The sequence below is a fragment of the Micropterus salmoides genome, unplaced genomic scaffold (genome assembly GCF_014851395.1).
Source record: "Micropterus salmoides isolate LMB-PRFRI ecotype aquatic unplaced genomic scaffold, ASM1485139v1 Ms_hic_scaffold_4270, whole genome shotgun sequence".
In the NCBI taxonomy this organism is placed as follows: domain Eukaryota; kingdom Metazoa; phylum Chordata; class Actinopteri; order Centrarchiformes; family Centrarchidae; genus Micropterus; species Micropterus salmoides.
This window is the reverse complement of record NW_024043674.1, coordinates 1-17,678: the sequence shown is the minus strand read 5'-3', so window position 1 is coordinate 17,678 and position 17,678 is coordinate 1. Positions and strand designations below refer to the sequence as shown.

The 17,678-nt window shown below is 39.6% G+C and overlaps 1 protein-coding gene across 1 annotated transcript; it reads left to right on the top strand.

The window, feature by feature from the left end:
• The first annotated feature begins 4,729 nt into the window (after positions 1–4,729).
• Positions 4,730–17,312, top strand: LOC119887694 (adhesion G protein-coupled receptor B2-like). Its single transcript, XM_038698339.1, has 4 exons — positions 4,730–4,745; positions 7,066–7,149; positions 9,111–9,299; positions 17,167–17,312. Exons 1-4 carry the CDS (start codon positions 4,730–4,732, stop codon positions 17,310–17,312), a joined length of 435 nt encoding a protein of 144 aa, XP_038554267.1.
• Positions 17,313–17,678: the final 366 nt, after the last annotated feature.

The following is a 17,678-nucleotide window of genomic DNA, read 5'->3' as shown; positions in this document are numbered from 1 at the left end:
GTGTGTGATTGTGCACGTTTAGGAAGGTGTGGATTCAATCATATAAGCTGCATTGCAAGAGCTGACAGTAGTCAACGGTGAACATTTCTGTGCCACGTTTTTTGTGCACGGCATTTACTTAACACGGCTATTTTACCATATTACCATATGCACTACCCTGCCACACATGCACACACACACACACACACACACACACACACACACACACAGTATTCCCAGCAGGCTTAAATCCCGGCTCAGTCTGACAAAGGAGCCTGTGGCTCTAACTGGCTCTGCCCCAATCCCCTTCCCCAGCCTGCTGCTTTGTACGGGCTCAAAACCGCTTTACTGCATGACGTTTATTTATCAGCCATATTTACTTCCTATTGTGAAGGTGTGTGTGTGTCTCAGCGTGTGCGTGTGTGTCAGATCAAGGTATATTTCAGCTTTGGTGTCATTGTTCAAGCAAGGGTAGGCAACATCGGAGGAACTAGCAGATTTTCCTTCCTTCAGGCCTCCCTCCAAAACCACTCCCCAAAAACACATTTCCATGTGCAGTGAGGTTTTTGACTTCAGAGCATTTGATTTCTTATTTAATTTCATTTCAACCAATATCCCCAAAAATGCCTTAGACATAAATTGCCTACACTTGCTTTAATGTGTATATTTAGATGTTCAATATGCCGTGTTCATGTCTTCCTGCTTGTGTGTTCATTGAGGCTATCCCATCAGTTTTTGCAATAACTTGAGGAAGCTGACAAAAGCCTGTGACAGTACTCCGCAGGCTGTGGCATGTCCTTCTGCATGTTCCTTTATCAACTGTTTGAAAAAAAGAGAGTAAAATGGCCTTGAGCAAAGAGGTGGATAAGCAGAGCTGCCAACTATCGCGGATTGAGCGTCACTCACTCGCTTCATACTTTTCAAATGCGGTCATGCCACATATTCTCACGCAATGAAAAAAAAATTGTGACAGAGTGGTAACGTAAGAGTTCTGCCGTATAAAAATGTTAAAACTGAGGCATGAACCTACTCTGTTTGGGACCGTCTCTCTGCTCCAGGATGATTCGCATTGAAGCGGCTGGGAGCTGCACTTTATCTGTGGTGGTGAAGTCAACATCTGTGTGGGTTTGTGGTGGGATTTATGCCCTATCATAAGTGAATTCGGTTTCATTTCCCACCCCCTTGTCTCATCCAGTACACTCCCAAAACGGTTCTGTGTCTGTCAGACGGTCTGAAGGGGATACTACCATATTAGCAGAACAATAACGCAGGCTAATGCACAGCAGAGTACAGGGCAGGTAGACTACTTTACGAAAATATATTTAAAGTGACATTTTACTGCAGTTTTCATTTGATGTACTTGTGCCACTAGGTTGCACTTGTTTAACACTAGAACCGCCAACGGGTCAAATTTACCAGGGGCTGTTTTTTGATTGTATGTATCTTTTTTTCAATATAATATAGTCCCCCAGTCTCTGACTTTTCCTAAAAGTCTGTTAAGTAGAACCGACTATTGTTAAAAAATGTCAATATAAAGCCAGATTTAAAAAATGGGCATTTATACCTATAAGCCCCAGCAGGTAAAATTTACCCCTATAGAGAATACAGTCATTTTAGCGCTGTCCCACTACAGGCATTACACTTGCTAAGCGCAGTGAGTGAAGGAGAGTCTGATGGTGGAGGCTGAGCGATGTGTCCTGGGTTGATTCTGCATCTGACGGGTCATTATCTGACAGCGATCCACCTGAACATGATCATCAAAACTAATGCTGCAGTAGGCGAGTTTTTGCCTTTGATAGAGGTGTGTTCTGCGGTCCCTTCAAGAGAGCGTGCAGCTCCCTCGTGTGCTTTTTGACCAGCTATAACTTTTCCAACGCTTTGTATTTTTTAGTAACTGATCATTACGCCTATACATTTTTCCGTTGGGTAAAAATCTACTATGAATTTTGGAATTGATAATAATAATTTTTTTCGAATAAATAGCCTACTTTTATTTGGACTTTCAAACTTTTATAGCTATGTTTTACTCTCTGGATGCCTGATGGAGTCCGAATAAACAAGCAGAACAGTAAGAACTAGTCGACATTATGAGGCTCTTATTATTACCGCCTATAAAACACTACAACAGTCAGTCTTTTTTGTAAATTGTATGCTGCATTTAAATTCAAGCTGTGTTTAGAATATAACTAGGCTATAACATCTATAACATCTATAACAGCGGCGAGTGGATGACATCAAAAGAGACGCTGCGTGTGAACGTGCACTTCACAGATGCGCAGCGCAGGCGAACAACCTGCACGGGGAAGACAATGAATAAAATAGAATAAACATTATGTAAATGCCTGAAATATGGGGATGGTGTTTATAGGAAATGCACAGCCAATGTGCTAAATGTTTCCCAAAGTGTGTTGGAGCAACATGTAGCAGAAATAATCACAAAATCACATCATTTTTATTGCAGGTAAATTTTACCCGCTATGGCGGTTATAGGTATACAACAAACCCTGGCGGTTCTAGTGTTAATGTCAGTTGCTTTCTAACTGCACAAACATCTTAACATTGTAATACCCTCAACATAACAGTAACTCTTGGGGGAGGGCAGCTGTTGCTCATTGGATAGAAAGGTCATCCCCTTATCAGAAGGTCTGTGATTTGATCCCTGGCTCCCCTGCATGTGAGAGTATCCTTAGGGCAAGATGATGAACCCTAAATTGTGAATGTGTATTTCTGTTTCTTCAGACAAGATTATTGAGCTTAGTGATGGAGATGCAGCTGAAATGGGTTGACCAAAACTGGGATGAGTGGTCTGCTTTTACACAGTTTTATTTTTGGTCTTTCAACATCAAGTGTTCTCATTACATCACCTGTATGTAGACAGGATTGAGTAGTCTGGCTTGTCTAGACTAAAATTCCCTCAAATGCAAGATATGTTGATGATGACCTATAATTATGTCATATATCATATTTTTCAAGGACTACACTGCACCTAAAACCCAGGTGGTCTCTTCATTCGTCAAGGAAAGATTCACACATTTTCACTTCACTGACACTTCTGTCAGGTCACACTGAACCATCAGCACTACTACAAGTCAAAAAAAAAATCACATCTCCACCTCTGCTCCTGACCATTCATAAGATTATCGAACCGCACGATTGGAAATGATACTGCCAGCTATGGAAAATAGAGTCCCCTGGAGATAAAGAAACAGCTGAAATGAGTGGGAAAAAGTAGGGATGAGAGAGGGCAAGACGATTTGATGAAGTGTGTGATGATGTATCCATTAAAGTGCAGTCCAGAACATTAAACAATATAGTGGGGTTTGTAAAGGTCAGTACTCTCAAGGGGTTTATCCATATTGATCTTTCGATTGTGGCGGACTCTGCACCATTGTCCATCTAAATCCTCTACTGTGTTGTAGACCTAACGGAGAGAAAGAGAGAGAGCGAGAGAGAAACAGAGAAAGGCAGTCTTCACAGGTCATTTTATGTGAGACAGTACTTGTCTGTCGTGCTTTGCTGACTATGTCTAAGATGGAAAATGACTTGGAAACTCCCAGAATCCTCCGGTGCTCTCAGAATAAATTAATACATTTTCTGTATGTTGTTTTGTTGCTACATTTTATTATTTACATTCCTCATGAATTATTTTAGTAGGCAGACTTTAAACCTTCCAAACTCCTGTCAGTAGATCAGTGGCATGGTAATATTTGTAGCACATGTTTTCTAGGAACACGAGCAGCATTGCTGGCTTTGTGGCTGTTACCAGACATGAACAGCCGCAGGAATTTAAAAAAGAAGGATGAGAAGAACTGGAAATTAAACCCCACCCCCACTTAGTTACTACTGACAGGAGTAGGATCAAGCTATTCACTCTAGCACAATAGGATCCATAAGCAAAGGTAACAATGCCAAATTGAGGCTCCCATTCGAAAATTGGTAGTGATTTTTGAAGCAATGCCTCGTCAATTTCCAGAAATAAGCAAAAGCAGGCTTCTCATTTCAGCCGACAAAAGTCAGAGCCGTGAGAAGCCTGCTTTTGCTTATTTCTGGGAGTCAAAGATCACTGTCAGCAGATTTTATCAGCTGTAGCTAGCTAGCTTTTGTAAATGCTTATGCTAACATATAAACTTCATGAATTCTTTGAAAACTCTGTCGCTGACTTTTCATTGTTTCAAGATGTTTGATTTTAAAATGAGAACTCTGTAAAGGCGGTGCAAATAAACATATGATGGCTAGGCTATATACACGATAAAGCTGTAATAAAGATGATAAAGATGTAAGCCTGTTTGGTTGCTAGGTATAGAAAAATAGGAAAAAGAGATTTATGCTTTATCATTTGTATTTTCAAACTTTACTTTTATAAGACACTTTTATAAGATAAGTCTTTGAGGATGAAGACTAACTGATGTTTAGCAAACCTAGTGGTATCTAATGTACTGTTTAGCTGGGGTTGCTGAAGTTTTTGCTTGCAATAAAGGGAAAGACAGAGCTGCTATCATTACCCTCAACTCTTATAACATCTTGGTTTCCAGGCAGTATGTTCCAGTAATGAACAGTTATCTTTCTATCATAACTTGTGACTCCCAAAAATTATATATATACACTATATACACTGACTTTGGAGATAATGCTACATTACTAATGTAGGAAGTCAAGTACACCACAAGTTTTGTAACATTGTCTGCTGAATTCTGATGAATGATGATTGGTTAGGAGGATGAGTAGTGTTACAATATCTAGGAGCATAGTCATGGCACCTGCACAGAGTAAGTGGGCATTTGTACTGTGGCAAATGAAAACGTGTAAATCCGGGGCTGTTGGCATGTGCATCTCTCCTCTCGATTTGATAGTCACCTTAGATGCAACAATATTCTTTTAAGTCGTTTTTTTAGGCATTTATGCAATGAGGCAAAATTGAAATCTGTTCAATGTCTTCTAAAATATTACAAAGCGATGTTGCATTGTTTGTTAATTTCAGTTTGTTGTGAAATAAAATAAAACTAGCAACCCACATACATGCACACAGTAGTTATTTATTTTACAAAGGAGCTGTAGCTAGTTGTTGAAATGATTACATTGATCTTTTGGTAAAATATTGTACTTATGCCGTTAGAATGTAAAAAAAACAACTCTTTTCCCCCCCTGACAAAGCGTTGTCTCTGTAATAGGCCAAATTAGAGGGCTGCTGGCAATGGCCATTTGAGCAACCATGACAGAGCCAGTGACACTTCCCAGGCATTTGCGCAATGGGAGGCAGGGGGAGGATGTGCTGTGCGTGCATGTGTTTTTCCTTAGGTCAACTCCTTGATAGAAGCTAATGCGAGGAAATTTTAGTGTCAATCACTTTTGCACTCTGTAATATAATACTCACACACAATCACATTCAATGTGGCTAATGTGTCTTAGGTATACTGTAAATCTAAGTCAGAGGAGGAAGAAGTATCCAGCTAAGTAAAAGTGCTAATACCATACTGTGAAGATATTCCAGGAATAAGTAAAAGTCATGCTTACAAAACTTTACTAAAGTAAAGTATGGAAGTATTATCGGCAAAATGTATTTAAAGTATCAAACGTAAAAGTACTCACTACAGCTAAATGGTCCCTATCAGTTTTATGTGGATTCATGTTTATGGTGAATTTTGTCTGCTATTAGGTTGAGTTGATTTTAACTACTTTATATACTTTTGGGTAGTTTAATCTACAGCAATTCATCATATTCTTTAAGATCATCACATGTTTGTAGCATTGCTGTCCTACGAGAACCATATATCTCTAAAAAGTAAATGTTTCATGAGCTCAGAAAAACAGCCCTGTTTTCAGCTTTGTGTCGATGCATTTTCCACTAATCCACTGTTTTTTAATTTTTTTTATTGTTTATTTAGCATAAGAATTAGGACAATTTTCTCAACCCATAAAGGAACACTTGATCCTTCAGTATATCAAACATTTACATTTCAAATCACCGGATTTGGAGATTGATTTCCACTGGACAGGAAGAGTATGAAAAACTGTAATCTGTAGAGCAATGGGTAACTAAAGCTGTCAAATATGGTGGAGTAAAATTTACAGTGTTTCCCTCTGAGATGTAGTGGAGTAGAAGAATGAAGCAGCATAAAATGGACATACTTAAGTAAAGTACTTGAGTAAATACTTGTAAGTACTTAGTTGCATTCCACCACTGCTCTCAGCTTCTATGAGTAAAAGCAACCACTGCAAAAAATCCCACGGGCAAGAAGTACCCATGTGGAAAAGATCTGCTAAATCAAAGATTGTTTCCCCTGCCGAGGGAGTTGATTAAGCCTTGTGTTGCTGAAACTAAGCCTACAAATCCATTTGCACAGATCAGAACAGTCTGCGCTCATGCCTCCGTATGTTTGTACCAATTGAGATAAAACCGACTTAGATATGTTGCATGATTCCACTTTCTCCATACTCTCTCTCTAGGCAATCATTCTGTTTCCACAAACTCTCATAATTTAAATCAGATGTGCTCTCTGATATATTTAGATTCTTTTTTTTTTAGTTACTTACTTTGCTGTGCTGAATTGTGAATACTGTCACATTGCATTTCAATGTGAATATTTTTATTGACATTTCATGTTTTCCCTCTAAGCTAATGAGCCAGTCAGAACTGACTTCTTCCTGATTTTCTGAGATAATATTGCAGACTTGACACTCTGTTATCTGTTTCTGCACGATGTGTGCTGAAATGTATCAGGGTGTTCTTTAAATATTCTGCTACAAGGAGCAAGCCAAGGGAATGTAGGCGTTAGTATTTTTATTTTTGCCAGAGTCGTGTTTTGGATGTACTAAAAAACTTGCCTTTTTTGACTTCTATGAGTGTACAAAATAGCAGTGGGTGCGATGAGCATTTTATCTACTATAGCTTTAAAAAAAACAACTTTCTGTATGCTATGGCACAATTACATCTAGTATACAAACTGTGCATCCATTTGCCAGTTTTTGTTGTAATCTTTCTATTTAACACACTTGGCCTCTCACTGGATTTCATATATCAAGCTATACACTGCAGATTTTACGCATGAAAAAGTGAAATAAATGTGGTTGTTTTATTTACTTTTCCAGACCCATATGATGATGATGATCTGAAGGTGAAGACCCAAAGACCACGATCAGCTGACCAGCCAGGTGTGTTTCAGGCACAGACAGGTGAGTAATGTGTGTGTGCATGTGGGAGCATGAGTGTGTGTGTGTGTGTGTGTGTTCACAGCACAGAACAAGAGTATCCAACTTGACCTTGACCTACAGGCTGTATGTGTAAGTTAAAATAAGGAGTTCCATATAAATAATTTTATAAATTTACCTTTTGATGCATGACTGATCCCTGGGGAAGCTTCCATAATTGACCATAGCCATGTGTGAATATGTGAATGTGTGCTTTTGAATGGGTTTGGCTTACATAATTAATGGATTTAATTATTCATCACATTATACATTAAACATATTAACATATTTTAATTTAATATAATTTTTCTAATTCCATGAACGTATATATATATACAGAGGAAACTGTCCTTTACACACATGACATGTTGATTGCTTCACCCACAGCAGAATAAGTCACATACCAGTTTGAGACTCTGCACCTATGCATACATACACATACACACCCACATTCACATCTACCACTGCATGGAGGAGGGAGTCCCTACCGCGAGGAAAACCCCATGGCTCTGTCTTGTCCTTCTCCTCTGTTCTCCTCCTCCTTGCTTCTCCCCATTCTTCCTTTCCTCCAGGCATATGTGATGAGCTTAAGCCCTGACTCACGGCATGTTAATGACGATGTAATGCGATTAACGGACATGCAATTAATTTGATTTCCTTCTTTGCCATGTGATGACGCCTCCATCAAAGGACACAGCGCTCATAAACAATTTGGAGGGAGAGAAGTGGAATGACTTAACTCGTAGTTTTTGCTTTCAAGGGCGTAACTCAGAGGAAACAATGGGATGCCTTCCACGGCTGCCAGGAGAACTGAAGATCAACCAAAACATATCTTAGCACTCTATGGGTGCTTACGAACTCATAGAAGACACAAAATTAAATAAAAAAAATTAAATGCTTTTTTTTATGTATGTAGCACTATATCTACATCTAAAGCTTAAATCCTTTTTTGGCTTAAAGGTGTGGGATCATATGTGTTGCCAATGATTCCGTGAGTATTAATATTGAGTATCAGCAGGTTTCTCTAACAGGATCATCATCCTTATCAATATTCAATCAATGTGTATACTTATTTAGTATGCATCAATATCATATATTGGGTATTGATATAGCATCACATGCCAGGCCATGTGAAAATTATATAAAATCTAACGTTGAACATAAGCATAAGAAGCAAAAGCTCTCCTATATCCAACAAATGATGCTCTTGGGCTCTCTCAGCTTCTAAATGTCTCTCATCCACGGGAGGAACAGAAAAAAAGAATGGCCCTGTATCTACAGAAAGTCTGTTTGGTTACTGTAACCAGGAAGCTCTTTTATCATCTGTCAGATAGTCCCAGGCTTTTCTCTTGACAATAGTATACATTACAATTTTGTTTGTCTTTTCTCATTGTAGTAATGTTGCAATGGTGTCACAGGCATCCGAGGGAATTTTCATTTTATTTCAGTAAATAAGAGTAAAGAAGAACTAAGCATTGCTAACACGAATCAATAAAGCCAACATGTCTTGATGCTTTTGGTTCTGGGAAAATTGGAAGTGAAAATGTATGTATGACTTGTAATACATCTCCACGAACAGTAACTCTGATTTCTTTGCTGGGGCTTTATACTCTAAGGCTACTTTAATACAGCAATATATAAGAAAGTTTAATATTTTATGGGTATGAGATGATAGTCTAATGAGCCACATGGTTGTATGCTTTGTCCTTGTATATATATATATATATCATGAATGTAGAGAAACCTGGAACCTGTCACATCACCTGTTGCTGCTGAGGATGTTTTAGAGCCGGCATTTGGTTTTATTTGCTTGAAACCGTGCAGCCAGCAAGCTGCGATTGTGTCAGTTAATATTACCGCTCCTCTTGACCTTTTGTGTTCCATCTGACACATCATGAAATGTTAAGAGTTCTCCTCTCTCTGTCCATTTCTGCCTTGCTCTTCAGGTGACCCCGCAGCAGAGGAGTGGTCACAGTGGAGTGTGTGTTCTCTCACCTGTGGGCAAGGCTGGCAAGTGAGGACACGATCGTGTGTTTCTTCTCCCTATGGAACACTGTGCAGCGGTGCCCTCCGGGAAACACGCATGTGTAACAACACCGCTTCCTGTCCAGGAGAACCTGGGGTCACAGGCTCAGGTATGCTTACTGAACTCTCCACTGGCTGCCTTTCAGCATTGCCTGAATTCACGGGCACTGACTGTTCTTATTCAAGAATGATGGGGGTTCTGTCTTTATGTATTTATTTATCTTTGAGTGATTTTTTAAAATCTGAGATAGACTGGTGACCCCTCCAGAGTGCCTGGCTCCCCACAGTGCATTCTGGGATATGCCACTATGACCCCAAGTAGGGATTAAAAGGTCGAGAAAATAGATTAACAACGTTAAGCAGTATTGAAAAATGACGACCAACGACCACACTGTAGGCACCGTTCTTTTTAATTGTGTTTTGTAAAATATAATTTGACAAAATGCAGCTTTCAACCATAATCTTTCTGCTTAACACCTCACTCACCCATGCGGCATTTACTTGTCTATTTAAAATGTGTTAAGAAAGCTGTAAAACCAAAGACAATAATGACAGTGTGAAACTCTTGTCACTTTTGTGGAGGGTAGGCAGTATGCACACACACACACACACACAATCACACACATCACATGGGATCATTTTGTCACTTCAATTCACACTACTGGCCAGCTGAGAGAGAAAGAGGTAAAGACACAGAGAGACAGACATGACACCTGAGCTCAATGTCAGCAAGTCTATTATACTTGCCATGGCTCAGAAGTTAATACTTCCTGGCCTCTCTATCTTTAGCTCTCTTCTGTTCTTTCACTTTTCTTTCAGCATTGTTCTGTTTTCCCTTGTTTTGCCTATATTAATGTCTACCTATGTCTAAACAAATTCGGTATTCTAGAAAATTAGAAAATGAATCCACCAAGAACATAATTACAAGAGAAACTCATCAAGGTAAGAAGGTAAGAATACGGCCTATACAAAGATCGAAATTGTTGAATGTAAATTAAATGTAAAGTTAAATTTGTGGTCGCACTAATGTGATAAACATAGAAAAACATTCAAAATGAAAACTGCAGCTACACTTTTGCTTCGTATTCTGCGGAATGCATTTTTCATTTTAAATGCAATGGCAGCTCTAAGATATATTCAACCTTTTAAATACAAGTTTTATTTGCATATGCTCTCAGCAAATCAAGGTGAGTGTATGCAACCCTACCTGCTTGCTACTAAAAGGCAGGAGCAACATAAAGCGCACTTTGTCACACGCAACACAACACAATCAAGCCAGATCGAGTCACTGAGTGGACATATGTACCGCTCATCCTGAATATTGTGAGTCCTTCACTAGATGGAAATTTTAAAGTACTGCCTGCCCCCTGCTATTATAGCCTTCACCAGTGTGCTAGTTGCACAGTGTGTTGTCTGTTTGCTTGCATGGTTCTTGTAGCTGGACAGGAGGAAGGATTATCACTATTGATCATCAATATGTAAATGATGGAAAATCTGATATTTCTCCAGGTGGGAACTTGGTGCATTCCTGTCAAAAAAGGCCTCACTATCAACTGAGGAATTGCATCTGTGGTGGGGCTATGCAAAGTAGATGAACAACCTCAACTCTGGTGTTCATACAAACATGGGCCATGCCAAAACAAGCAACAGTTGAATGTATATTTCTGATGCAACAACAGAGAGACAATTTGGAAAATCAATGCTGCTGGCTACTCAGTATAATCAAGAGAATCATGTCTGAGCCAGATATAATATCAGACAGTCTAAAACCAATAATACCTAAGAGAGTGCGTCACAGGAATATGGATCTAATGTCTCCCTCAAACAGCCATTCTAATAATGACAATGATGTGTTTGAGGACAGAACTTCCCTGTGGATGGATAACTCAAAGCAAAAGTTGGGCTACTACAGTCTAAATGTCAGCATCACCACATGGACTTCACCTATCACCCCTAATAGACATTGAACATTCAAGGTATCTCTGTATGTGCTACACAGTATGTATAGTATGTGTGGTTGTGGTGTTGATGTGTAGTTTCTGTTGTTTGTGTCTGCGCCTGCCTGCATAACGTGAGGGTGTTGTTTTGGCTTCGTCCCGTGTTATGTCAGTGTTATTCGTTACGTAAGTAAGTAAGTGCATTTCAGTGTGTATTTTCTGTACATCTAGAGTGAGAGTTTTGATGCCCCCCCCCCCGCAGAAAAACAAAACATGAGAAGCGAGAGGAATATTTTCCTTCCCTGTCGGTGCATATGCTAATCTTGTTTTTATGCAAATGTGCCAACGCGATTTGTATGTCTAAGTGCCTCATTTTCCATTCAGCGTCGATATTAATATCCTCAGCCTTTCCTTTGATGGAATATTGGTTGCTGTGTTATGTTCCGTTTATTATTTCTTTTTTCCCCCACTCCTCTGATGTTTCCTGATGTGGTTCTGGAGGGGTGTAGGGGTACTTCAGGGATTGCCTGAATGGGATCACACCAAATTCAAGTAGACTGGGAATGTAGGGGCGGTAGCAAAGAGACATAAAAGTGTTTAGTGAACTTAATGTGATTTACTTTCTTTTAAAATCATTTTAGTTTTATATTTTATCTTATCTTTTTACTTTGACTTATTGTGGGGTATAATTTGGGGCTTGTTTGATTTGTTAATCTTTATGCTGCTGGATTCAATCCCTGTCCACCCCTGGTCCAATGGGGAGTCATAAAGAAAAATTTAGTACTTCATACACAGGCAGACACACAAGCACACTAATCAGGACTGCAGTAATTTGGACTATCAATTCAGTCACAAAAATAACAAATGTACACCTCAAATACTATAAAAAATACACATAAAATGCTAATGTAACACTCTCAATGTCAATAAAAAATAAAATAAAAATGAAACAGCGATTTGAGTTTGTAGAGAAATACATATAGAGACACAGCTCATTGGCTGAACATGTCAACCAGTAGGGCCAATTTCCTGATTTACCTGAAAGATCCGCAAGTGAAATGTCTTTAACCATGATCCTCTATTCTGTTTCATATGTATTTGCTCACAACCACAAATATAAACGGCACACAGGAATAAGAGCACATGCAGACACACACACACACTTTCACAGTTTCTCCCAGAGTATCCTGAGGTGAGGAGAGTGCAGTCTGCATGCTTAATTGGGTAGATGGGTTTGCCAGAATTTTCTATTCTGCTTTTTTAGCATTTATTTGTGTTTGTGCACAAGTTAGGACTTAGAAGTATGGGTGTGTTATGAGGGTGAGTGTGGGTGGATATGTCTCTGGGCACATCTCTGTGCATGCCTGTATGTGTGTCTGCGCGAGTTAGGGAACATCAAAGAAGTAGCTTGGACAGAAAGCCAATGAAGTGAAAATGGACATTTTTTTTCTCCTCCGTTTTTTATGGGTAAAACTCTTAAATTAAGGTGATACAGATAATCAATTTTAAGTAATGGTCTGGCTCTTGACAAAGCAAACTAGGCAGTAATTGGCCTGGCAAATTAACTTTTTTTTTTTGGAATATGCACTGAAGTATAAGGATTTCATGCCCCAAAGCGTGCAAAGTGAAGTAGTACCCCTGCTTCTCTTCTATTTAGCTACTGCTCATTTGCCATAGAATCAGTGACATTTAAAACATGCAGTGGAACAATGGTGCATTATGAATACAGTATGTCTGGGTCAGTGCGTAGTCAAACGCTGCAACACCACATTTCCAGTATTAACTCAAGCAAGAGACCGAAGGTGCATGCAAGGATATTGTCATGAACTCATGGCAGACTTATGCAGATGGTACACACACAAACTTACGCATGCACATACCCTCATACATAGTGTTAATTGATGCAAGCATTCCATGTGCTATGACCCCAGATGAAATTGCTGGTAATAATGGTGACACTTAGGGTCAATATGATGCATGTGCCCTATTATAGACTATGCAAATCAAATGTAATTAAAGCTGCAAGCAGCGTTGGGCGGGCCCTCACACGTGTAGCGCGTCGAGGAGTGAGGTGGCCATTTTGAATTTTATGGTCTTTTTTGGATGATCTACACACTCCGTATACTTTAACGAACTCCTCCTAGGCATTAAGAACCGTGCGAGGTCCCTATTGAAACTGAAGGGGATTCTTTTTCTTTTTTCTGCAAAGTAACCTCAATTTTGGGGGCCTAAACATATTCGAAAACTCACCAAACTTTGCACAAAATTCAGGAAATGGCTCGCTAACGCCCCCTACAGAGCAGCCCCCGGACTAAGTTTCACCTATGTGTACGAAAATTCTGTGGTATGTGTATCATGTCCAGATGTGCAAAAAAGCCTCTTGGAGCCATTGCCTAAACCCAACAGGAAGTCGGCCATTTTGGATTTAATGGTCATTGTTGGCGATTTACACACTCTGTACTTTTACGAACTCCTCCTAGGGAATAAGTCCGATCAACTTCAAATTTTCGCTGTGCAGTCTAAACCCATTGACGATTAAAAGTTGTACAAACGGTTATATCAGTCGGCCAGTTTACCCGTGGCGTGCTGTCAAACATTGATGATTCGCCATGAAACAGGAAGTTGTTATAACTTCAGTATACATGCTCACATCTGCACCAAATTTTATATGTTTAATAAGAGTCGCGCCCTGAACACACCCATATGCCAATATTCACTAAAAGTCATAGCGCCACCTGCTGGAAACAGGAAGTGACCTTTAACAAAGCAGCCCCCTACGCACGTTTCAACTACATGTATGAAATTTCTGTGGCACATGTATAATGTCAGGGCGTACCAAAATGCCTCTTGGAGCAATGCTCTAAACCCAATAGGAAGTCAGCCATTTTGAATTTTATGGTCTTTTTCGGATGATTTACACACTCCATACTTTAACGAACTCCTCCTAGGCATTAAGAACCGTGCGAGGTCCCTATTGAAACTGAAGGGATTCTTTTTCTTTTTTCTGTAAAGTAACCACAATTTTCTGCAAAAATCTTTGCAGAAAAAAGAAAAAGAATCCCTTCAGTTTCAATAGGGACCTCGCACGGTTCGTGCTGGGGCCCTAAATATAAGAAATTAAAAATTAAAATATCTTCATACAGCATGCATCATAAGTAAATATCATTATTGCACAGACACGTATAGAAGTCACGCATCCTCATTACAAATATCCTTATTCTCTGCAGTGCTATTAAAGTGTGCTCTACTAAGCGTGTGTGTATGCATATGTTTAAATAAAGGAGGGGGAGCGTGGACATTTTATCTTCTCTTATTTGAGCTTGCTCGCATTTACATCAGAAACCCAGGCCAGTGTAAGTGAGTCTATGTGTGCTCCCTTTTTGTGCACGTTTTAAATTTTTTTTTTTGCTATTCATTTTTCACAAAGCTCAATTTCTGGAGTTCATGAACTTGCTTCTGTGACCTTTGTGTTGCACAGATCTGTCACTTTGTTGTTTGATCATCACTGATCACTTATTTAATTCTTTTTTTTCTGTGCTTGCAGCTGTAAACATGCTCTTCTCCACCTCCCTCTGAGACTGCAAAGAGAACTAAAAGACAGTTGAACTAAAAGATGCGCTGTATAATGTTAATGTAGCTGTTGGTGTCAAGATAGACGACAAGTTTGATGTAATTGCCCCGTGTTGGTGTGTTTCTGACTGGACTGAATGGGGAGTATTTACCTGATCGTGGCATAGGTAGTGTGACATAATCCTAATCCCCATATCCAAGGACATTTTGTCATGTTTTTTCTTCTTTAATTTGCTTCTACATTTCTCCTATGTCCCTATCTCCAAATTATATTGATTCATTTTAATGTGTCTTAAACCCAAAGCAGCTTCAAGCTTGATTTTATGGGCCAATTGATTGACTTTGCACAGATACACTTTTATGGGGTTTGAGGGATGGAGACTCGATTCTGATGAATAAGTAATGGCCTACAAGCAATCCTGTGGTGTTGAGGTAAAAAAAAAAGATGCTTAAAAAGAGAACTCTGACTGAACTGTATTTTTAGCTTCCCTCTACTCTTTATTGTCTCAAGTTCTGCCGTCTCCCGAGAAGGATCTTGCGATTTGGAATGAGATACCCCCAAGGAATCTGCTTGCACTTTGAGGATAAACACCACCTTTCGCAGCCACAACTTTCTCAGCTGGTTGCACTAAATTGCAATTTCAAAGCTCAAAAAATCTTTAATTTAGGGGCTGATGAACACTTGCAACCATGAAATAGTGCATTTAAAAAATAAAAGAAAGAAATTTGGGACTGGGTGTTTGCTGTTAGCTACAGTATGACTCACAAATCCCAAAATGAATGCCAACAACAATATTTTTTCAAATTCAGGATTGGGTTGCACAAGCCATTTGTAAATCTAATACAAAGTGTGTGTGTGTGTGTGTGTGTGTGTGTGTACAGTTCTTCTTAAGATCTTACTACTTGCTAGTTTCAAATTTGGTTGCACCAGCAAACCTGGCTAGTAAGTTCTTCAGTAATGTGAGGTGGTACATTTTGTACAAATCTCTACTTAGTAAACACTTATGTTATAACTATGCTGAGTTTTAACTCAAGAACAGCTGATATAACCGGCTCCAGTTCAGCAAGGGCCACAAATCAGCTTACTTGAAAAAGCATTTCATTAAAATGTACAAGTAGAATAACAAAAACAACACAAATGCTTATCAATGGATACAGTCCTGATGCTTTTTTAAAATCTCTGCCAATATTGCAACATATAGCCATTTTCTACAGCTTACTTAAAGACACACTGATAACATGTGTAGCTGAATCTACAGATTACTCACTATTTACCAGCTCTCTATATCTCTGTACTTTTAATACCCCCGTCTTCTCCCTCTCTCTCAGCCTTCTACTCCTGCTCCTCTGAGCCTTCCTTCACAGAGTAGACTTAATTATTTATTGCCATGATTTATTTAGCTTTGCTCAACACAGGACCAGCAATCTCCATCCTGCTGTCTCTAACTTTCTATCCCTCCCTCCCCCCCTTCTCTATAGCTTGCCTTCTATCTTTCTCCCAGCATCTCTCCAAATCTGTTCCTTTCTCTTTCTTCCATCTCTTCAACATAGCTTAATCTCCTGCGGTCTCTCGCTGCACATTTCTGTATCTTCAAAATAACCTCCTCATTTTCTCTGCCTCTGTTTTCTCATTCCAAAGTCTTTCAAACTTTTTAAGCCCAAATCCCTTCTCTTACAATCTCCGCTCTTTGTCATGTTCATCTGTTTTTATTCTCTCCCTTCGTGACACTCATTAACCAGTCCTGTCACTCATCTTTTCATCCTTCTCCAGTTGAATATTTCTTTTGCATTCATGTTCCTCTAATATCTGTCTTTCCATCATTATTCCCTCTAATCTCAGGTCAATTATTTTTTGTGCATGCACGTGCAAATGCGTCTGTCTTTTCTCTTACATGGCAACAAGCTGCTGAATTATCCTTCATTATCTGCAAACTTTTTGGTGCAACTCCACTGCTCATTTATTTCTATTTATTCTGTTGTTCTAAAATGGGATGAAATGTGCCAAAAAAAAAAGGAAGAAGGAAAGAAGAGGGGAAACATTTTCAATACTTTAATTGGTGTTTGAAGTGTTTGAAGTCACTGGAGTTTTTGGATCCTTTGGTTCACTGTATAGAATAACTGAAAGCTCTAATAATTTCAGAAGCAAACTTACCACATTCGTTGTTTTGTTATGACTCGAGCTGCGTTACTGCATGACTTCAAATGCCAGTGTCCATTCCTACATTTTCTTTCATGTAGTAACATGTAAGTTCAGTGTTTCTTTTCCTTTGTAATTGGAATGCTTTTGTGGAGGTCAGAAGGTCACCTCCATCATGCTTTCTAAGGACAGACTCATTAAATATCTCGTTTCTCTCATTCTCTAACCCTCTTGCCTGCGATGGGATGGTCCACCCCCTCCCCCCTCTCCCTCTCTCCCTCATTCCTCATCCCCATGTTGTGTGTGTTTGTGCGTGTGTTGTGGGTGCTGCAGTGCATGGGCTGTGGGAGGAGTGGTCGTCATGGAGTCTGTGCTCTGTGACCTGTGGGCGGGCTCCAGGACGCGAACCAGAAGTGTGTGAACGGAGGCGGCCGTGGCTTGTGGACAGCCTGACATTCAGACCAAACTCTGCAACATAGCAGTGTGTCCTGGTTAGTACCATCCCCATTTACATTCTACACCCATTTTCTCTCTCTCTCTCTCTCTCTTGGCCTCTCTGTATTCCAGCATGACTTCTTTTTCTCCCAAATCACAAAAACCAAACTGGGTTGGTGTCATAGCTCTTGAATTTACATGCTTATGCATTTATATTTTGTGTTCTTCCGTTGAAGTTCTTGCAGTGACCACGTGTTTCTCTCCTCTGCTAAACTGTGGACTAATGCTGCATTCATGTCACGCCGTGCAGGCTGTAATTACGAGAAGCTGAGTGGGAAAACTGTACATGTCACCCTGCCATAATTCTAAGTATAGGCTGTTGGTTATTTCTGACAGCTATGATATCTTCC

Bases quoted from the DNA above. Each gene is read 5' to 3' on its own strand.
- LOC119887694 (XM_038698339.1), top strand. The intron at 7,150-9,110 runs GTGAGTAATGTG...CTTGCTCTTCAG, and splicing joins TGTGTTTCAGGCACAGACAG to GTGACCCCGCAGCAGAGGAG. The intron at 9,300-17,166 runs GTATGCTTACTG...TGGGTGCTGCAG, and splicing joins ACCTGGGGTCACAGGCTCAG to TGCATGGGCTGTGGGAGGAG.